The sequence below is a fragment of the Cricetulus griseus genome, chromosome 3, assembly GCF_003668045.3.
Source record: "Cricetulus griseus strain 17A/GY chromosome 3, alternate assembly CriGri-PICRH-1.0, whole genome shotgun sequence".
NCBI lineage: Eukaryota > Metazoa > Chordata > Mammalia > Rodentia > Cricetidae > Cricetulus > Cricetulus griseus.
Window position 1 is genome coordinate 163873975 of NC_048596.1, and position 22648 is coordinate 163896622.

At 41.7% G+C, this 22648-nt stretch overlaps 1 protein-coding gene across 1 annotated transcript in view; it reads left to right on the forward strand.

Moving 5' to 3' along the window:
• Positions 1-22238, forward strand: part of Tent4b (terminal nucleotidyltransferase 4B) — a 57954-nt gene extending 35716 nt beyond the window's left edge. Inside the window, 11 exon segments of the mRNA XM_027405524.2 lie at positions 4152-4275; positions 6974-7020; positions 8397-8517; positions 10302-10409; positions 11844-11972; positions 13327-13540; positions 14225-14351; positions 14451-14554; positions 14801-14847; positions 17852-18016; positions 19632-22238. Of these exon segments, the coding sequence (XP_027261325.1) occupies positions 4152-4275; positions 6974-7020; positions 8397-8517; positions 10302-10409; positions 11844-11972; positions 13327-13540; positions 14225-14351; positions 14451-14554; positions 14801-14847; positions 17852-18016; positions 19632-19808 (1363 nt within the window). The 3' untranslated portion in view covers positions 19809-22238.
• The last annotated feature ends 410 nt before the right edge of the window (positions 22239-22648 follow it).

Consider the following 22648-nt stretch of genomic DNA (forward strand, 5'->3'; position numbering starts at 1 on the left):
TATTGCTCACCTTCTGGGAAGGCCCAATGTGTTATATCTGCCAGACCCAGGCCTTTTGGGGGTGGGGGGTAGAGGGTAGGGGGGTGAAGATGGGGAAGCTTTACCTGTAGGCATGATCAACTCTGCTCTTTTCCCTGAAGTCCAGGTGTCAGGGAAGAACACGAAGCCCTGAGCCTCCTGTGTTACCCTGGACTTTGCAGTGAGTGTCCACGCTGTAATGCTGCCCAAGAGGTGCCCACCACCAGCCAGTTTCAGTGTACAAAAAAGCGCATAATACTTTGATTCCAAAGACTGTAAGGTTATATTTCAGGAAACGGACAGAAACCAAATATGTAATTGTCAAAGTCAGGGTAGTGTTGCTTAGCATAGTCTTGGTTGCAGAGCTCAGCTTTCAAGAGCTGTAGTTTATAATTTTATCTGAGGAACTGTAGCACTGGGTGTGTGGTGTTCACAGTGCTTATGATCCAAACCCAGGAGCAATTGTTTTCTCTGCATAGTTAGATGGCTCCAGAGGCATGCGGTTGCATTGACATGTGAAAGAAAGCTTACAGAACTTTGTTGGCTCTGTCCTTTATTCTGTCATCAGGGCACCAAGCTTGTACCCAGGAAAGAATAGGCACTTCAGAGGTGGGATTTAGTCCATATAGTACCTAGTCAGTAGCACCTAGATACATGTGATTCTGTGGTAACTAAATCATGCAGACCAAGGAGCCTCTCAAAAGTAATGAAAAGTCTGCCTTGAAAGTTCATGAAAAATGTATGAAGATTTAGTACTATATTCATTGTGCATGCCACTAGTTGCATAGAAAAAGTCAAGCTTGTGCTTGGCATGAGTAAGAGGATGGTATCATGCCTGAAATGGCTCTCCTTTTGTTACTGTTCAGGGACATTTTGCTTGAATAGTCTGGCCTTTTGCCTTTCCTTATCCCTCCTCCCTTCTGATGTGGCAGAAACACATCAATAAGAGAAATACAGGTAGGTGTCAACACATGACTATAATTCCAGCACTTTGGGAGGCTTAGGCAGCAGGATATCAAGTTCGAGACCTGCCTGAGCTACATAACAAGACTGTTTAAAAAAACAAAACAAAACAAAACAAAACAAAAAAAACCAAAGCTATGGTAGGGAATGTAGCCTAGTGGTAGACTCTTGCCAAGCATGCACAGGGCCCTGGGTTCTTTCAGTAGTTTAAAGAGTGAGTAACTACTAGGAGCAGAAGGGAGAAGATAGTTCATGGAATATTAAGTACTCATGAAGTCTTTTCCTTGGTATTGCTGGGGGTCCAATCCAGTCCTTGCACTTCATGCGCTAGGCAAATAGTTCGCTGCTAAATTGCAGCCTGACCCATAGGGAAATCCTGTCTTAAAATTTGTAGTACCCTGAATAACTTTCCTTCAAGTCAGTGTGCTGGTAGAAAGCCCAGGATCCCAGCACTGAAAGCAAATTTTAGAATTGTCTCTACCTTTTCACTGTGTTCAGAAATCCCTTTTGTGGGACCTTTGCCTCGTGATTGTCTAGTTTATTTTCATGTATACATGGTCCCTTTCTGGAAGCCATCTATTGAGCAGCATTGCAGAACAGACTACTAGTACTCTTTACAAAGCCTGCTTTGATGAGTTTTTTTCTCTGTGTTCTTGGATAGAGATGGCTCAGAGTATGGCTCTGTTTGACAAGCCCTGTTCATCCTATATCTTGGTGTACACATTCAAAAGTGTTAAGAGAACAGACTCCCTTTTGGCTAGTGTCTTCTGACTTAGACTTGAACTGGCAGGTAGACTCAATGTTTTTGCCTGCATTTGAATAGAGAATGTGTAAGGGAGCCTTTATATAGGGTAGATGTAGTCTCATTTTCAGGGTTTTCTCCATGTTGGCTATGATGCTAGTATTTTTCAGAGAACTACTGTAGCACTCCCAGAGCTACAGATAAACTCATAATCTGTAGCAGACTGTGAAGTGAACTGAGGTTCTGCTGTTTATCTTTGGGCTTCATTTTTGCTGGCAGGCCTGTGAAGAGAAGTAGTGCAAGCTGTCCTTTCTTCTAGCCTTTGTCTGTAAGTAGTTGACATTGATAACCTACAGAAACCCATAAATCTAAAAGAACTGGAAGGTTCAAAGGCGTCCAGAAAGACACCAAGGAGCACCAGGCTCCCTTTGACAGCTTTCTGGATTCCCTCAGAAGAGCTGGGAGTTTTGTGGTTTTATTACAGTTGTGTGTGTGCCATTGTACACATGTGTAAGTCAAGACAGCTTGCAGGGGTCACTTCTTTCCTTCTACCATGTGGATCAAGCTCAGGACCTCAAATTGTCTGTCTGGGTGGCAAATGCCCTTACCTGCTGAGCCATCTCACCCTCCCTTGGGAGTTTTTGTTTTATTTTATGAGAAATACTTTCACTATGTAGTTTTGGCTGGTTTCAAACTTACAGAGATCCACCTGCCTTATTGGGGCCTTGGGAGTTTTAAAATCAGTATTACATGGCAAACAGGCTAGTATATGATCATGTTTATCATTCCTTCTGGCCTAAATGGCTCCTTCATTTCCTTCTGGCTCCTGCTTGGCAGCATGTCCTGCATATGAACACCTGTTCTGGGGAGCACCAAGCACCAGAGCCACATGTTCAGGGGACACTACTGGTCCTTGGCAGGGCTTTAGCTAGAACTCAAAATTTTTGACTTAGTTTTCTTGTTGTTGTTGTTGTGTTTGTTTTTGTTTGTTCATTTTGGCATCAAAAGAAGCAAGAACAATAAGTTGATTGCTCATTTGGTCATGTTTTTAAAGTCATAAGTATTCATGAGGTAAAAGTTGCTGCCAGTGAAAGTTGAGACTTTTCTTTCCTTCCTCAAACCCAATTTTTGTCTACTTGAGTTTCTGTCTTCTTGTTCTGGTGCCAAATGGGCTTTCTATTTGCAGACACTCTGAGGGTACCTTTGGCCACCTCCAGCCTCTGAATCCCAGAGAAAGCTTAGTGGGTGTTTGTCTTGGGTCTCTTCCTACTTCCTTTCTCCAGGGTAATGCTCCAGGGCCTCAGGGACTCAGAAGCAAGGAGTGTTGCTTTCATGCCTTCTGCTGCACAGCATGGGTTCAGTTCTGCCTACCAGCCCAGCCCACTTTGTCCTTTGTCCTGTCCAGTACTTGCTTCACCCTCAACTCTCACCCCTGCCTACCCCACAAGCCCAGTCAGATGTCTGTGCATGTACAGTGTTTCTGGAGTTCCTGTCCTACCACCACCCCTGGGTCTTCCCTTGTGATGCATCTGTTTTAGGCCATGTCCTTCTGTTTGTCTCTGATACAGTTGCTGGTTTGATCTTTTTAAATACTGCATGTTGCAGTCAGAGTCTCCTCAACCCTCTCTGTTGCCGCAAAGGGAAGCTGAACTTAATTTACCCTTTCTTTCTCTATTCATTTCCCTTCCATCTCCACTTTCTTCCTCTCCCCCCCCCCTTTTTTTTTTCTTGTGGTTCTTGGAGATGAACCCAGCCCATTGAACATGGCATGGCACATGCTCTATCACCAAGCTGTACCTGAGCCCAGCTGGAACCTTTTAGTTAGCTATTCAAATATGTCGTTACCCAGAGCTTGCTTTCCCCTTCAAGTACACCTCTGTATTCCCTTTCAGATGTGTCCATCTACTTGCTGTGCTTGTACATTTGGTTTCATGCTTTGCATACTTGGGTCTCTAGAAGCCTGCAGCTCCTTCTCAAAGCCTTTTTCTGCCAACTGTTCTTCTCAAGACACTGCTGGTGTTCACTGACCAGCTTGTTCATTTGGCACTCAATTTGTTAAACAAATGCCATGGAAGTCATGCTGTTCCTCTCCTTGTGGAGAGCTGGGGTGGTCAGGAAGCATCCTGTGTTGCTGGGCTCAGGGCCTCCCTTCCTGCGTTGTGACTGAGACCAGGCCGCATGACTTCATTTTTTACTTAAAAAGAAAAAGGAAAGCAAGAAATCACCCACAGTAGCGGACTGCACAGGCAATTTCTTACTTTGTTTCAAGTAAATTCTGTACATTACCATTTTAACTTAGTATGAGTTATAATATTAAAATGAAGGTAAAATCTGCAAATATAAGGCCATCAGCTGAAGATTATTCAGGAAGTTGACTTCCTATTGGATTGGCCTGCTCACATTTATTTGCTTTCTGTTTTTTCTCCAGTCTGCATGAAGAAATCAGTGATTTTTATGAGTACATGTCTCCCAGGCCCGAGGAGGAGAAGATGCGGATGGAGGTGGTGAGCAGGATCGAGAGTGTGATTAAGGAGCTTTGGCCCAGTGCTGACGTGAGTACTTGTCCTGGGACCTGGGGCTTTAGGCAAAGCCCGACACAGAGTCAGTCTCACATAAGGTCACACCTGCAGTGTAAGTGCTTTTGTAGGGTTAGGCAACCTTACTGTAGTTTACTTTCCAGCAAGGTTTCACTATGTTGTACCCATGATTGGCCTTGAACTCACAGCAATAGCCTACTTCTGCTTCCCAGACATGTGCCATGCCTACATTTTAAAGGCTAACAGTTTCTGGGAACCATTAGACTTTGGGGTTTGGTGCTTGTTTTCCTTTTACTTATGCTTCTCTTTATTTTTTTTTTCTTCTGAGTTCTGAGTCGCACCTTCTAAAAGTAGAATCAATTTAGATCACTAATGTAAGGAAAAACTATCTCTAGATCATTAATGTAAGGAAAAACTATCTTTAATCTCATTACAGCAGTTTGTTATTGGATAAGTGTTATCAAGGCCCCATTTTTGTTTTTATTCCCTCCTGTCAGTATAAACATTGCAGTTTGCTTAGAGCTGAAGGCATTTCTTTTGTGCTCAGGCAAATGCAGGCGAGTGTGCACCTGTCTTTGAAAACCACTCTTTCTTCCCCTGGCCAACTTCTTGGGATTCCCCATCCAGATAACAGAATTTTTGCCCTGGTTTCCACTTGTTTTATCTCCCATTATTGGCACCAGTATTTCACTTTCTGTGGTTTCTTTGCCAGTCAGTTCTAGAACTCCGTTCAAAGAGTAACTCTATTACTTTGTGTGGCATAGTTTAGTTAGACCTCCTCAGGTATCATAGGGAAGCCGGGGAGGGTTTTCCATTTGGCAAAAGACAAGGTTCAAATGTGAGTCTGTAGGTAAAGAATATAGGCGAGGGTGTGGGTGTTTCCCTGAGCAGCTGCTGTTCATTGATTGCACTGACCACTTCTCTCCCGGGGCTGGTTGTGTTCCCTGGGGCACACGCCATGTGAAGGCTCTGGCTGGCATGATTTGGTAAGCACTGCTGACATCTAGTGGGTAGACAGGGAGGCTGCTAAAAGTGCAGTGAACAACACAGTCCCCACACAGCAGCTTACAGTGCCTCCATCTTTTAACCCTCATCATTCTAAGGTAGGCAGTTGTGTTCATACAATTAGGAATGCAAGGATATGGTTAGGTTCCCGGTCTTTTTCACCAGAATGGTTTAACATTTTCTTTGGCTCGACTTGCAGATATGTATAAGATTGCCTGGGTTCCATTGTGTTCTGTGGGCTGAGATGAAGTTTTTTCTCAGTTGATTGTATGTCAGGATCTTGCAGAGACTGCTCCTGGTACTCTGTTGCGCTGGCCTGCACACCAGCACACTGCTAACACTTGAGGCATTCTGAATTCATGAGAGGACTCCCGCAGAGAGAACAGAATTAAGGATTTGTGACCATCCTTGTTTTGAAAGGGAATGTTAGCCTCTGGAACATTACTTTTGAAACTTATTTTAAAATTTTAAGATTTTCATTATTATTAAAGTGCATAGTGAGTGCGCGCGCGCGCGCGCTTATGCATGTTTGTAGAGGTCAGAGGGCAATTTGTAGAGTTGGTTTTCTTCTACCTTTACATGGGTTCTGGGGATCAGGCTTGCATAGTGAGCATGCTTAACTGCTGAACCATCCTGATGGCCTCGGGGTCTCTATTTTAGATTGTATGCCATGTTCTGAATGACTGCCTGTGTATCACAGTGTACCCACCTTAGGAAAGCCTAGATTGGGAGGGGGGCAGGTAGCTCCTGCAGTTCTAAAAAATACCAGTAGAGGGCAGAAAGAACATGCTTTTTTAAAAAATAATATAGGCATCTTTTCTTTTTTTTTTTGAAAGAAAATTATTTTACATGCCAATCCCAGGTCCCTCTCCCTGGGATTGCCCTCTCCCTGGGATGCCCCTCCCCCGCAACTAACAGCCTACCCATCCCATACCCTTTCTGCTCCCCAGGAAGGGTGAGGCCTTCCATGGGGGGGGGTCTTCAAAGTCTGTCATATTCTTTGGGATAGGGCCTAGGCCAACCTCCTTGTGTCTAGGCTCAGGGAGTATCCCTCCATGTGAGATGGGCTTCTAAAGTCCATTCCTATGCTAGGGATAAGTACTGATCCACTACAAGAGGCCCCATAGATTTCCAAGGTCTCCTCACTGACACCCACATTCAGGGGGTCTGGATCAGTCCCATGCTGGTTTCCCAGCTATCAGTCTGGGAACCAAGAGCTCTCCCTTGTTCAGGTCAGCTGTTTCTGTGGGCTTCACCAGCCTGGTATGGACCCCTTTTCTGATCAGTCCTCCTCTGCATCTGGATTTCATTTCAGTTCAAGGTTTAGCTGTGGGTGTCTGTTTCTACTTCTACCAGCTGCTGGATGAAGGCTATATGATGGCATATGAATTAGTCATCAATCTCATTATCAGGAGAGGGCATTTAAGGTAGCCTCTCCTCTGTTGCTTAGATTGTTAGTTGGTGTCATCTTTGTAGCTCTCCAGACATTACCCTAGTGCCTGATTTCTCTTTAAACTTATAATGTCTCCCTCTATTATATTATCTCTTATCTTGGTCTCTTCTGTTCTTCCCCCAACTCAACCTCCCTGTCCCATCATGTCTTCCTCACCTCTCCTCTTCTCCCCCTCTCATTCTCCTAGTTCCCTCCCCCCTAAATATAGGCATCTTAATGTGATTTTTCTTGCCTTTTTTCTCTTCCCTGTTCCAGGTCCAGATATTTGGAAGTTTTAAGACTGGCCTGTATTTACCTACTAGGTTAGTATTTTTATGAAGCTCTGAAGGGATCTATACACTTTGCCCATTGAATGTGTCAGAGTAGAAATGGGAATTTATTTACTGTTTTTTGTAGTCCTGAATATTCTGGAGCTTGCTATGTAGGCCAGGCTGGCCTCCTGAGTGCTGAGATTAAAATATATGCTACCATGCCTGGCAAAATGGGGACTATTTAGGGAACAAATTCATCAGTTTATATTTGATCTGAATTGACTTACAGTAGAGTATCACTTCCAGTTATCTATCTGGGTTGAGATATACAGAAAGCATGTAGCAGTGAAACCAGTTAGTTACTAAGATGTGGATAGCCCTGCAGACAAATACTTACCCATGACTTAGGCTGGGCACTAGTTGTCATGATGAACATCTGTTTATTAATGTGCTACTTGGAGAGGGGTTAGTGAAGAACTTAGTCTCAGCATCCCACCACAGAACTTAACTTAGAGCCCTTGTTCCATCTCAAACCTTCTAATGTGTAATACATAGGTTACAAACACCACCACCAGCACTGCCACCTCCCTGCCGTGCCCCTCAGCTTAGTGTGTTATTGTATTACAGTGGTTGGATCCCAGCCATATCTGTTCTTTCCAGGGCTATCTTTGGCTTCTAAAACCCATAAAACATTACAGTTCATTAATATTTTTCCTTATTTAGGCTCCAAGCTTCAACAAAGCTTAAAAAAAATTACTCCTTAAAAAATTATGGCCAAGCATGGTGGTGTGTGCCCTTAATCCCATCAAGTGGGAGGCAGAGGTGGATCTTCTGAGAGTTGAGGTCAACCTGGTCCATATAAGCAAATCTTAGGCCAGCCAGAGTTACATGGTGAGACCTTGTCTCAAAAAAACTAAATAAATAAAAAATACATTTATATATATGGTTAGATAGTTATCATCATTTAGATATGGAAAAGGCACAAAAGTAATGACATTAGAAGTGAATATGTATGCTTACACATTGGGAACAAGCTTGGTACTTAGATTTTATATAGCTTCATATTTATTTTTAAGTTACATTCTCATTGAGACTACACACCTTAAGTTTAATACCAGAAAGCTTTATGAAAAGAAACATGCACTGATACTGATATGTTTGAGGTTTTGTTTCTGTCAACGTTATCCATGTTCTGAGCCTGAGTTCTGTGAAATAGCTGAGAGGGTGAGGTTGCTAAAATACAGCTTCCATTTGTCTCCCTCTGCTTCCTTCTGAAACCCATTGCCATCAGCACATTGATCTTCTGAGGCAGAAAGGGAATGGGTTCTCATTGCACCAGCTTGAAGTTGGTGAGCATGACTATCAGCTAAAATGGGGACTGGTTGATGATGCTTCTAAACCTCCTCACATGTGTCACTACAATGCAGTGACATCGATCTTGTGGTCTTTGGGAAGTGGGAGAACCTGCCTCTCTGGACCCTGGAAGAAGCCCTTCGGAAACACAAAGTCGCTGACGAGGATTCCGTGAAAGTTCTAGACAAAGCTACGGTAAGTTCTCAGCACTGTGTCTTTGTAAGTCTTGTTACCTACATGAGAAACTTAGACTCCAGTCTTGCTTAGTACAGTTGGGATGTGACTTGGTGAATCATTTTGTGACTGTCTCGGTGACTATGCATAAAGACTGTTATTGGTGAATCAAAGTAACCTGCCCTGGCTATACATTTCTTTAAGAAATAATAGCCGGGCTGGAGAGATGGCTCAGAGATTAAGAGCACCGACTGCTCTTCCAGAGGACCAGGGTTCAATTGGAGTATCCATATAGTTCCAGGGGTCCGACACCCTCACACAGGCACACATGCAGGAAAACACTAAAGCACGAAAAATTAAAAAATACAGGTTTCTATTAAGTAGCTCCTAGTTACACAGAAAATATTATTCTTGTATTTTGTATTTGAGGTCTTGTAAATCAAGGCGTTTTGTTTTGGTTTTTGGTTTTTTGAGACAGGGTTTCTCTGTGTAGCTTTGGAGCCTATCTTGGCACTCGCTCTGGAGACCAGGCTGGCCTCCAACTCACAGAGATCTGCCTGCCTCTGCCTCCCGAGTGCTTGGATTAAAGGTGTATGCCACCAACGCCCAGTTAATCAAGGCGTTTTTTAAAGATGTATTTTTATGTGGGTGGTGGTGGTGGTGGTGGTGGTGGTGGTGGTGGTGGTGGTGGTGGTGGTGGTGGTGGTGGTGGTGGTGGTAGTGGTGGACAGCTGAGGGCCTCAGATCCTCTGGAGTTGAAGCATAGGCAGAGTGAAGCCACAATGTGGCGGGGGGGGGGGGGGGGGCTGGGAAACAAACTCAGGTTTTCTAAGCAACTGCTCTTAACTGTTGAGCCATCTCTGTAGCCTCTGAAGTCATGCTGTAAACAGAGCTAGACTGGCTTCAAGAACTTCACAGAAGCTCCTTTAGAAACAGATACATGCATTTGGAAGATCTGGAATTTTGCATATTAGGTTTTCTTAGAGCAGAATATTTGTAGTTTTTCTTGATGAAAAACTGTTTATTTAGAGACCCAGTTCCAGTTTTTAGTTCATAGTGCAAGTACAGTGCTTCGTTTAAGAAGTCTTAATACCTGATGGACAGTAATGTCACACACCTTTAACCCAGCACTTGGGAGACAGAATCAGGTGGGTTTCTGTGAGTTCAAGGTCAGCCTACTCTGTAAAGTGAGTTCCAGGACAGCCAGAGCTGTTAGGAAGAGAGACCCTCTCTGAAAGGGGGGGGGAGGGGCTTAATACTATATTAGTCATCAGGTTTTTTTACTTAAAAACTTTCTGTTGAGATTGTAGTGGTGCATGCCTTTAATCCTAGCACTTAGAAGGCAGGGGCAGGAGGATCTCTGTGACTATGAGGCCAGCCTGGTCTTCATGGCAAGTTCCAGGATAGCCGGGACTGCCTAGAGAGATCCTGTCTCAAAAAAATAATAATAATAAATTTTAAAAACACAATTTATTGTATTTACTGCTTTTTATTAATTATTCATTTTAATCTACATGTATATATGTTCCCACACATGCACATTCATGTTCCATGTAGGTATGGGGGAGTCAAAGGACAACTTGGTGGAATTAGTTCTCTCTTCCTACCTTGTGTGTCCTGGGAATCAAGTTTGATGGCAGGCACTACTTGGTTGGTTGGTGCTTGGCGCTTGGTCCTTACATTTTATGTTTTTATGGTCTCATGAGAAGGGTAGAGATGACAGGCCTACCTAGTAACCTTCTGCCTCCTGATTTTATTACTTAATTTGGGAGAATATTTTAAACTTTTCTGTCTTCTTTTTCTAGGTTCCTATTATTAAATTAACAGATTCTTTTACTGAAGTGAAAGTTGATATCAGCTTTAATGTGCAGAATGGCGTGAGAGCAGCAGACCTCATTAAAGATTTTACTAAGGTTAGATCCTTGAGAGTCTGTGTACTGGGGCTCTTAGGAAACCTAAGTTCATCATGGGTGTCTGCTGTGCTATGCTTTGTCTCTTGCCCAGCTTTTTTGTGTGCATGCTGCCGACAGATAACTCTTCAAAAATCTTGTGCTTCCTCTTACGGACTTATGAAAGGTTGGGGTTACTTTTTTATAAAGCCCACTGCTGCTCTTGATCCTTAGGCTGAGTGACATGGGTGCTGAGATGGTGCTACATGGTGGTTCTTGTCAGTTTTTAATTTCTAAGTTCATAATAAGACCCACCCTAGGCAGCCTTTTCTCAATTTTAATCCCAAATTCTCTGTCAGGATATGCCTGCAAGTTTTGTTTTGTTTTGCAAGAATTATCTTGAAGTAATGCTAGTTTCATTTCAATTGGTTCCAAAGTAAAGAAGTTGCCAGCATCACCTTAAGAACATTATCTATAGGGGCTGGAGAGATGGCTCAGCGGTTAAGAGCACTGACTGTTCTTCCAGAGGTCCTGAGTTCAATTCCCGGCAACCACATGGTGGCTCACAACCACCTTAGATGAGATCTGGTGCCCTCTGTTGGCATGCAGGCAGAAGACTGTATACATAATAAGTAAATAAAATCTTAAAAAAAAAAAAAAAAAAAAAAAAAAAAAAAACTAAACACAGACAGTGGCTGCTGCTTCCCCAGAGTTTAAAGTGTTGGGATCTGTTCTCTGCACTCATAGCTCTTCAGTAGTTCTCCAGTCCTAGTGGTTTCTTTTTGTATTTTGTTTGTTATTTTGAGGCAGGGTCTCACTATGTCTTTTGGAGAGGTTATGTATATGTGCATAACTTTTCATGAAAAGAAATTGGAAGTTGAAAATTGTTTGCTTAGTAACAAACAGTAGACATGAAAAGTTGTAGCCACCAACTCTGGGAAGTATTTTCTTCTCTACCTGGAGCATTAAGGGTTCTGGAGATGTGTGTTAGCTATCATTTTGTCAGCCTATCTTCTGTAAAGAGAGAGGAACCAAAGACCTGGGTGGTGATCTGTTCATGTGGATGACTCTGGCAAGGCTGTTTGTGCTTTGGGCTGCTGCACAATGAATTGAAGGTCCTTGCTGTGCAGTGGAGAGCCACCTACAAACAATTTAATTTCCTACTGGTTTAATGCCTTAAATGTACTGTTTCTGTTGTCTGTTTACAAGAGACTGCCCTGTGATCATGGTCATATGGTTAGATGGTTAATGTGTCTGTCCAGAGAGCACATGGCTGCCATTATTTATGTTACCATGAGGAGAAAGCCTTTCATTACTTAGAAAGGTTACTTTGAAAATTGAATATATTATGTATATATACTAGATTTTGTAATCTGGGAACCATTTTATGCCCCTGGTAATGCTTTGGGCTATTATAATACAGGAATTCATTGAAAATTAATTTCATTTCTCTTTCAGAAATACCCTGTATTGCCGTACTTGGTTTTAGTATTGAAACAATTCTTATTACAGAGGGACCTTAATGAAGTATTTACAGGTGGAATTGGTTCTTATAGTCTCTTTTTAATGGCAGTCAGTTTCCTTCAGGTAAGTTGTGTGGGTATGCTAAACTAGTGTACACTGAAGAAAAAGATAGATTACTTGCAGAGACATTTGGGAAGAAAATTTTAAATCAATATTCTGTAGAATACTTCTCTTTAAACTGAATACCTTTGAATAATTTACAAGCTGGCATTTAAATGTTCCTGGGAGAGAGGATGAAACTTTCTACTATGTATGTTAGCATGCAAAGTTTGGCCTGATTTCTGTAAGGGAATGCTAATATAATAACAATAACAACCAGAAGTAAAGGGCTGTCTGGAGTTCACTGGCCAGTGAGACTAGCCAGTCAGCAAGCTCTGGGCAGCATGAAAGACCTTGTTTCCAAATATAAGATGGAAGGTGATTACAGAAGACAGCTGATATCAATATCAGACCTTTGACTCCCACATGCATTGGTGCCACTCAGACATGCACCTGACCATGTGTATGCATACATACCATCTACAGTACCCGCACACAATGGCATACACGGCCTGGGAGAGGCTCAGTAAGTTACACCCTTGCTGTGCAAACATGAGGATCTGCGTTTGGATCCATAGAGCCCACATAAAAAGCTAGATGCAGCAGCAGGTACCCATAATCTCAGCACTGGGAGGCAGAGACAAGAGTTGCTGGCTAGCCCAATAAGTGACCCAATAGGGTTCAGTGACAGACCCTCTTTCAAAAAATGAGCTAGAAAGAGTTAGGGATATGACTCAGTGGTGATATATTTGCCTACTGTGCATAAAAGTCTGGGTTTGATTCCCTGGCACTATCACTCAAAAATAGGTATGGTGGCTGGGAGTAGTGGCAGACAGATCTCTGTGAGTTTGGGGCCATCCTGGTCTATATAGTGAGTTCCAGGACAGCCAGACCTACATAGTGAGATCTTGTCTCCCCCACCCCCAACCAGAATAAACTAGTATATAAATAGGTATTATGGAAAGGGATTTCGGAGGACACCTCTCATCATCAACTACTGTCCTTGATATGCATGTGTACAACACACACCAAAAATAATATTTTTAAAGCAATTAGCCATGTAATTTCAGCTATAATTGAGACATGTTATTTGGGTTTTGCCAGTTCGGCAATGGTTGTCAACAGTCAGACTGCCAAGTAAGGTGAATTCCCTGATGTGGTTCACCTTGCCTGCTAGGTCTATACCCTTTGGGTGTTGTATGGTTTCTGTAGCAGCAGCATAGCTGTCAATTCGGATTGTAAACCAAGGTCGCGATAATAGTAGCGGTCACAGAAGTTAGGATCTCACTTATATCACCTTCCTCATAATACAGAGAAAATTCAAAATAATTTCTTTCTTCCTTTCTTCTTTTTTTTTTTTTTTTTCCCCCTGTTTTAGTTACATCCCAGGGAAGATGCCTGCATCCCCAATACGAACTATGGTGTTCTCCTAATAGAGTTTTTTGAATTATATGGACGGCACTTCAATTATTTAAAGACTGGCATCCGGATAAAGGATGGTGGTTCCTATGTGGCCAAAGATGAAGTACAGAAAAATATGCTTGATGGCTACCGGCCATCAATGCTTTATATTGAAGATCCTTTACAACCAGGTATTGAGAATAGGTGACTGTGTGGGCTTCAAAGAGGGAGGGCATCATAGCCAGCCAGTCAGGTGAATGCCTGTCTACAGAGTGCATTCCAGGACAGTCAAGGCAACACAGAGAAACCCTGTCTCAAAATAACCAAAAAGAAAAATGGATAGTTTCTAAATATATCTTTTTGTTCAAAATATTTTTTTAAAACCAAGTAGAAAAGGAATTATTTGGGGGTGGATTGTAGGCATCTCACACCTATGGGCTGTTATTCCAGCCAGTTGCCCTTAGGCAGCAAAGAGCATGGGCAGAGGAGTTCCAGGAGGTTGCTTTTTTATTTATATTCTGACTTTGTAATTTTGTGTAGTCCTTCTGTACTTATCTAGCTTTGGGGTGGCTTGGAAGGAGTTATATGTATTTGCTTATGACTTGGGAAGTATGTATATAGATAACGTAGACAAAGAAAAACCAAACAAAAACAAGGAAACAGCACCGTGCCCTACCCCATTATTTTCAGTTTAACTTGGTTCTATTTTGAGGAGAGAATAGCCAGCTGTTTCTTTGTATATGTGATAGGAGAATCCTTGTTGGGCTAACATGTATGAGGCAGCCATTGCCCTTGCTCTTCTGACGAAGGCTCATCAGCGTTTATTCATATTAACCAGTCAGGCTTACTTCTCTCTCTATCCATTTCTTGTAAAGGTAATGATGTTGGAAGGAGTTCTTATGGGGCCATGCAGGTGAAACAGGCCTTTGATTATGCCTATGTGGTTTTGAGTCATGCTGTATCACCGATTGCAAAGTACTATCCCAACAACGAAACAGAGAGGTAAAAGTCTAGCTCAGATCAGCCCGTTGTGTCAGAAGTGGTTGGCAGTTCTTGTCTTCAAATTAATGTACACCTCTTTTGTTTTTTAATCCCATGCAGCATATTAGGTAGAATAATTAGAGTGACGGATGAAGTCGCCACATACAGAGATTGGATATCAAAACAGTGGGGCTTACAGAATAGGTCTGAGCCATCATGCAATGGTGAGTAAGACCTTTTCCTTGATGATGGGCTGGGTGTTAGGGCTTTTCTGTGTTGTGTGTATTTAATGGGAAGAAACGTTTTCCAATCTTTTGCCACTTTTTCAGGAAATGGTGTTCCCTTGATAGTAGATACTCAGCAGTTAGATAAATGTAATAATAATCTGTCTGAAGAAAATGAAGCCCTTGGAAAATGTAGAAGTAAAGCCTCGGAATCTCTTAGTAAACACTCTTCAAACTCTTCATCAGGTCCAGTGTCCTCCTCCTCTGCCACGCAGTCCAGCTCTAGTGACGTGGTAAGTATGATGCACACAGCCTCACACTTGGATGCTTTGCCTGCTCTGTATAGGGTTAGCTACTTCCTTTCTCATCGGGAAATTTCAGTACTTTTTCTCAATATTTTTTTTTAATTCAAAATATAGTGAAAGTAGAAGTGCTTCAGTAACATCTTTAGCTGTTACAAGCTCTGCTAACATGTACTTGCTTATTATATTCCTAACCCTCTGTTCATTAATTAGCTCATCTTGCTCCTTGATCCATTTCAAAGAAGATTGCAGGTGTTGTCATCCTTCATCCCTGAACCTCAGTAGTGCTTATTGTTAACTGGATTTAGATCAATTGGTTATTCTTTATGTCTGTTTAAAAGGAAACCCTGGTCATAGCCTCACTAAGTTTTATCACCCATACTCCTATGTTACCCAGAAATACAGTAAGGTAGATAGTGTCCCCATCACTCCAGGAGATGCCTCATAACCAACAGTCCCCAGTCTCACCCCCAGAGGGCAGCCTTGTTTAAAGGATTTTCTAACAACATACTTTTTAAGAGTAGTTCATAGAAATGTGATCACATAGTATATTTGTAAGGCTTCTTTCACATTTTTATTTCTTTTGAGACAAGGTTTCCCACTACTATTTTGTTGTTTTTCTTTCACTTTCTTTGTGTGTTTGTTTTTTCTCTTGAAACAGTGTTACTCTGTGTAGCTTTGGCTACCCTAGAACTCACTGTATAGACCAGGGTGGCCTCGAACCCAGAGATGTACCTGCCTCTGCCTCTTAAGTGCCGGGATTAAAGATATGGGCCACCACTGCCATGATTTCACTTTCTTAAGCTTTTTTTTTTTTTCTCCCCCCACTTGTTTTTGAGCTTCCTAGTTAAATTTTGTTTTGTTTTGTTTGTTTGTTGGGGGGTGGGGTGGGGTTCGAGACCTAGTTGAATTTTTAATTGATAAGATTTGCATATCAGAAGGCTCACCATTTAATAAGGGGACAACTCAGGGTTCCCAGCAACAATGTTAAGCAGCTCACAGCTGCCTGTAGCTCCAGCTCCAGAAGACAGGGTTCTCTTCTGGCCTCTGTGGACATACACATGGTTACACACACAAAGACACACATAACACATAAATAAAATAATTTTTTTTAAATTACAGTTTAGTAGTTTTTAATGTATTCAGTGTTACACAGCTGTTTTCCCTCTTAATTCACAGATATTTGCAGCCATGTATGGAGGCACATGCTGTCAGTCCCAGCACTTGGGAGGAAGAGGCAGGCAGATTTTTTGTGAATTTGAGGACAGCCTGGGCTATGTAGAGAGACACTATCTCAAAAAAAAAAACAAACAAACAAACAAAAACAAATACCCATGTTACTTAGTGGCCTCTCTCCTAACCTCCAATCCACTTTCTGTCTGCATTGTGGTGAATTACATTTTACTTTAATTTTTTTTTAATCAAAGAAAAATTTAGGGCTAGAGAGATGGCTCAGAGGTTAAGAGCACTGTCTGCTCTTCCAGAGGTCCTGAGTTCAATTCCCAGCAACCACATGGTGGCTCACACCCATCTGTAATGAGATCTGATACCCTCTCCTGGCCTGCATGGATATATGCAGGCAGAACACTGTATACATAATAAATAAATAAATCTTAAACAAGAAAAAACGAAAAGTTTAAGTTTACTTAAAGTTTAAAGTGGGTTTGCCTTTTCTTTAAATTTGACTTTAATTATGTGATTGCAAAAGTCCTGTTAGGGTATTGGAGGTACAGTGCTTGCTTTCATGCTCCCTGGGTTTAGTCCCCAGCACTGTATTGGTGGTGCAAACCTATAGTCCCAGTACTAGGGAGGGTAGAGGCAGAAGAATCAGTAGCAGGAGTTAAAAGACGTCTTCCCGTGCATAGTGAGTTGGAGGCCACCAGCCTAGACTAAATGAGACCATGCCTCAAAGAAAAAAATAGAAAAGAAAGATACAGTTTCATATGGCTGATGGGATAGTGGCATGTCATTATGGAGTCATGAATATTCATGTGCAGGATTTTCTTGTGTCTATGGGTTCTGGAGTGGTCCTTTGGGAGGGAGTGGATGTTAAGCTAGATATCCCACACTAGGGTACAGAAGTCAGAGGTAGAAGACTGCCTTGAGAAGAGCTGTGACACTGACGTGTCAGGGAGGGTACCAGCATAAAGCAGCTAAGAAGCTAGGTGGGTCTTAGACAAGGCTCATCATGGTAGACTCTCAGAGCCCTTTAAACTTGTCATCTTGTGTTTGATTGAAGGTTTTGGGACATGCCTGGGTCCTAAGTCCTCCCTCTTTATTGTGTTTTTCCATGGTTCTGTAACTTTCTGTAAGTAAAAGTTCACATCAACTGGTACTTAAGTAGACCCATTCCCAATTGATTAACAAATTAACTAAATGTGGTCAGTGACTTGGCGATAAATAGAAGCCCATGATAAAATAGACCATATGTTTGGAGAAAGGATTGAAGAAATGACAAGCAAGAGGATCTGAGTTGGAATATCCAGCATCCACTTAAAACCAGGCATGACTATGTGTGACTTTGTGTGTCTCTGGAAGCAGAGACAGGAGCATCTGATGTAGTGAGACACCCTGTCTCAAAAAATACAGTGGAGGCTGGGCATTGGTGGAGCACACCTTTAATCCCAGCACTCGGGAGGCAGAGTCAGGTCTCTGAGTTCGAGGCCAGCCTGGTCTCCAGAGCGAGTGCCAGGATAGGCTCCAAAGCTACACAGAGAAACCCTGTCTTGAAAAACCAAAAAAAAAAAAGAATTGCAATGGAGAAAGAGAGATAGAGGAAGACACTGAAAGTCATCATCCTCTGGTCTCTGATTGTGCATGCTTGGATGTGCTCAAGTGCGCGAGGACACACAAAACATTTGAAGGAAAGCCTCTGTAGTTCCCAAATGTGTCTGTTTAGACTGGGTAGTACTTAGCTGAAATCATTACCTTTCTGAGTACTGAATATGAAAATTAATAATATATTGCTTTATATAATCCATGTGACTTGTGTTAGGATTCTGATGCAACGCCCTGCAAAACTCCCAAACAGCTGCTCTGCCGTCCACCCGCTGGCAACCGGGTAGGCTCACAGGATGTCTCCTTGGAGGTCTCACAGGCGGTTGGGAAAGTGCAGAGCACCCAAACCACTAACACACCCAACAGCACCAACAAATCACAGGTGAGTGGAATTCATGTTTGTCATTATTAGTGTTCAGTATCAGATAGTTAGAATTTCTTTTTTTTTTTTCAATTTTAAAATATTTATTGAAGCATTATTTATAGCAAGGATGAATATTCTATCCATCCTTGCTGCAGTTGATAAACTTAAATTCTCCAGGGTATTGTTTTTCTCTGTGTCTATAAGCTCTATCAGTCACATACATTCTCATGCCTTTACTAAACACTAATATTTCAGAGTATATTTTACCAACACTTGTTAACATATCCTGATGGATGTGGACAGATCAGATAACAGTTGTGTTTATATAGATTTAAAACCACATAAACTTATTCTAAGTAATTAAAATTTAATTCTTGCCTAATAAGAGTAAATAATGAAACACAACTTGAAAAAGCAGAAATCATAACAAGGCTGAATAGTATACTTCATGTGTGATAGCATGGTGTCAGGTTTTTTGATGGCCTAAGTTTAAATTTCTGCTCCTCATCTATGGGGAGTATGGCTTTGAACATTCCATGTAACCCTCTGTGTTACTTGTCTCATCTGCAGGATGGACTTAGTTTTGTACCTGCCTTATCCATAAAATGATGACAGAAATAGTATGTCTTTTAACTTTCTAATGAATATTATGTTAATTATTATGAAAATGCTTAGAATACTTAGACGATGTCTAGCATATATTATGTGTGTCCTTTGTTCATATTTGATACTTGTTGCTTATGCCAGTTATATGGTAACTGGGAGACAGGTTTAGTTGATTAACAATAGCTTTGACTTAAACAGGCCACAGAGATACTCTTAAGTATTTTTAGTTGCCTGATAGTATTACTAATTAGCCATCATAAGTAACGAATCAGGCAAAGGGAAGAAGCTTTTGATACTGGTCTTTTGTGTAAGTTCTCTCTTCATCCTTAGATGTAGCAGGGACCCTGGGAAAAAGCCTCTTAGTGTTCATTGACAGGGGAGGCCTGTTGGCATCACAGTGTTCCCATCATTGTGATTGGACTTGCCCCATCCATTATACCTCCACTCCACAGCCTTAGCATGGGCACCAAATGCAGATGCAGTGAGGAGTGACAGGGCTGACCAAGAGAGTGCCAGTATGAAGACAGGGGTTGACATGGGAACAGGAGAGGAGCAGCCACTGCCCCTGACCTGCCTGTAAACTGTATAGGTCTGACAACCTCTTCTGGTAGTGCTGCTTAGCCTGTGGTGTGAGTGGTAGGGTTCTTGAGGAAGCGTTCATGTTGTGCACATGCTGTCAGTAAGAGATGTTAGTGGTCTGTTCTTTAAAGAGTTCACCTCCTTCTAGCCTCTAAAGTAGTCTATGGTAGCTGAGAGCAGTGGCTCACCCCTTTAATCCCAGCACTTAGGAGGTAGAGGCAGGCAGATCTGTAAGAGTTAGAGGCCAGCCTGTACTCACAGAAAGCTCCAGGCCAGCCAGGGTGATATGATAGTGAGACTGTGTCAAATTGGCAGACACAAGATTGGGGGTGGAAGGATTCCTGGCAAGTGGTGTACATGTCCATTTCTAGTTTTGAGAGCTGCCCCTGCATTCAGGTTTGCCAGTGGACAGCTCTGCTGTATTTCTCACTGCTTTCTTCTTCTGCAGCATGGATCAGCAAGGCTCTTCCGTTCTTCCAGCAAAGGCTTCCAAGGTACAGCCCAAACAAGCCATGGTTCCTTGATGACAAGCAAACAGCATCAAGGCAAATCCAATACTCAGTATTACCATGGCAAAAAGAGGAAACACAAGAGGGACGCGCCCCTCTCAGACCTTTGTAGATAGTCGGCGCTGTGCGACGGACTGTCTTCTGTGTGCAATGATCTCGTGCTCAGGACAGTTGCACAGGGACTCCTGGGACGGCAGGAGCCTCACACTGTTCAGACGTTGATTTAGCAACTGCGTTTTTTCCCAGCTCGCCACGGAATGGATCATGAAGACTGACAACTGCAAAAACAAAAAGCAAGCAAAAAAGGGGGAAAAAGGCTGCTTATTTGATAAGTCATGTGCTACAACAGGGTCATTTTAAGATTTAAAGCTTGAATGTAAAATAAATATATTTCTCATTGGCTTTATGCAGAGTTCTAGGGACTAGTACTCAGTGTGGGGAGGGTGAGAGGAACAAAAAGCAGTTTCAAGGAGATGGGTGGGAAGGCCAACAAGAGCATCTCATAGGAAGCCAGATTCCAAGAGGGAAAGTGATTTGTGCATGTTTTTTTTTTAAATAATTTTGCATATATTTGCCATTTTATTGTGTGTATATATAGAAGACCATATAGGAAATTGATATTTGTAATAGTGGATTTGTTAATACTTTTTACATAACATTACTGTTTGAATTGTAAACAGATTTTTTCTCAGGATTAGTTTGAAGAATAATCTGAGTTGTCATCCTAACACTCATTCACAGGGAAGTGATTAGCTCTGTTCCTCGGTTTGTTTTCCTCAGCATTGAGATGACTTCATTGAACCCGTGTGACCTGCTGCAAAATTCTTTCCTCTCTAAAGAAAAGGTTTATGGTGGCAAATGATGTTTATTTTATTTTGTAAAAAAGAAAAAAGTGTACTCTGTACTTCGTGTATACACTGAACATTCTCTGGTCATCTCCGAGAATTGACTCAGCTGTGCTCGCCAATGCTGCTGTCTTCTTGGGTGCTGGGCAGTAGCAGGACTGTGTGTGTGATTCCTTCGCAGTCTCTTCCCTCCCCTCTTCTGCCTCCTAGGAAACGAAAGGCCACCCTGGGCCTGGGCTGTTCCTATCAGTGTGACCTCTAGCTCCACAGACCTCGCATGCTGGCTCCTCTGCCCCCGTGTGCTATGTGCTTGTGGTGTCATCTCTCATTCTTTTTAAGTTCATGCTTACTACTGTGGGAGAGAGTAATTGTAAACAGCTTTAATTAAATCACACTTATAAAAAAAAAAACCTATTTTCTTATACTCCACTTTATGCTTTTGGTATTGTCGATCTTTAAAAATTAAATGGTCTTTGATAATGGATCGATTTTGTATTGCCTTATTAAGACCAAATACTTCTGTCATCCCATTCTTTATCCTCTCTGTTAATGGAATTGCTGTCTTTAATTAAACTTTGTAAACACTGGCTTGTTTTAATCATCCTGTAACTTTTGGCTGTGGTCAGCTGTGAGTGCAAACGTGTAACCCTGTTATTCATCGCCTGCTGAGTCTGAGACTCAGGTGGGATATTTAACATAATGGATTGTATGCGCTTGTCATCAAAGTGGTTTTTGGAGGTGAAAGCCCTCATGTCTAGCATCAGTGTGTGTGGCTCTGTTCAGTATGGCCATTTCCGAGATGAGATTCCTTTATATATGTATGTGTGTGAAGTACTGTTGGCTTTTAGGGATTTCTTTTATATATACTTATGAAATACTGAAGACCAATCAGACCATTAATGGACACTTAGTGCAACTTTCTGTAATGAGAATAATGCTATAAAGTAAGACCAAAACTGGTGTCATTGCTGAAATTAACAATTTTCAATATGTTCATATTTTAATTTACAATGGAAAAATGTGTTCCACAACTGGAAACTCACAGTACTGTGTAAACTGTGGAAGATTTTAAATGTGATATTATTTTGACTGTTTTAAATTTTAGAGTCACATTTTATTCTGATCAGAATTTTTATCAAGATGTTGAAGTTCTGTTGTTTTAAAACTAGTTTGTCATAACATATTGTGCATAATCACAGTATTTATTTTGTAGGGCTTGTGAATGTGTAGACTTATGTTTACTGCTAAGGGAACAATTATTTATAAAATAATATTAAATCCAGTATTAGCTGCCTATTTCAGACACTTAACACCTGCAGAGATCTGTGTTACATTTACCACACTGAAGTTTTTTTAAAGAGTCACCCTCATTGTTGAAAGTAAATGTACTCTTAGGGTGGGATATTAGTGTCCAATAAGCATGTGATTATATTAAGGTGGTGGTAGCGGGAAGATAATCTTGATTCCATTGGGAATCTTAGGTTTTCGTAAATTTATTGGGAAAATAGTTTTTCCTGTACTGCTGACGTTTCTTTTTGGTAAACAGTATCTTTCTAAAAGAAAAAAGCATGAAGGAGAATTGAGGTGTATACGTTTCCTCAGATGACCAGCATTGTACTCGTGAATACTGTGTATCTGGAATGAACAGCATGGAAGCTGTTCATTTTTCAATCTGAAGTAAAATACTTTCAAGAACTTTTAGTTTGCCTGCTCATTTGTTTGTACGTTTTATCTTTGTATTTGATTCCCATCTGTCTTTTTTGAATTTCAATACTTTTGATGAAGATTTTTGTAGCTGTCTCAGAAATGTATCTTAATCATTCTGGTTGGTCCTTCCATACCCATGAATCGTTAGTAGCATTCTTTGGTGCTCTTAGAGGGGAATTTTACAAATACTGTCTCCCTGTGGTGACATTTCTCTGGTGGTCGTGTTTGTGTACCTAAGGAACGTTTCAGTACTACTCTAGATGTGCTGCTGGGATGTGATCCACAGGGAACCCCAGTGTGCTTCGGGTGAATTGAAAGGAAGTTTCTTTTTCATTGGCATTACACTGTGCCCAGGGTGGCTCCGCGTCTTGTGATTGAGGATTCTACACTTAGTTTTCAAGTCT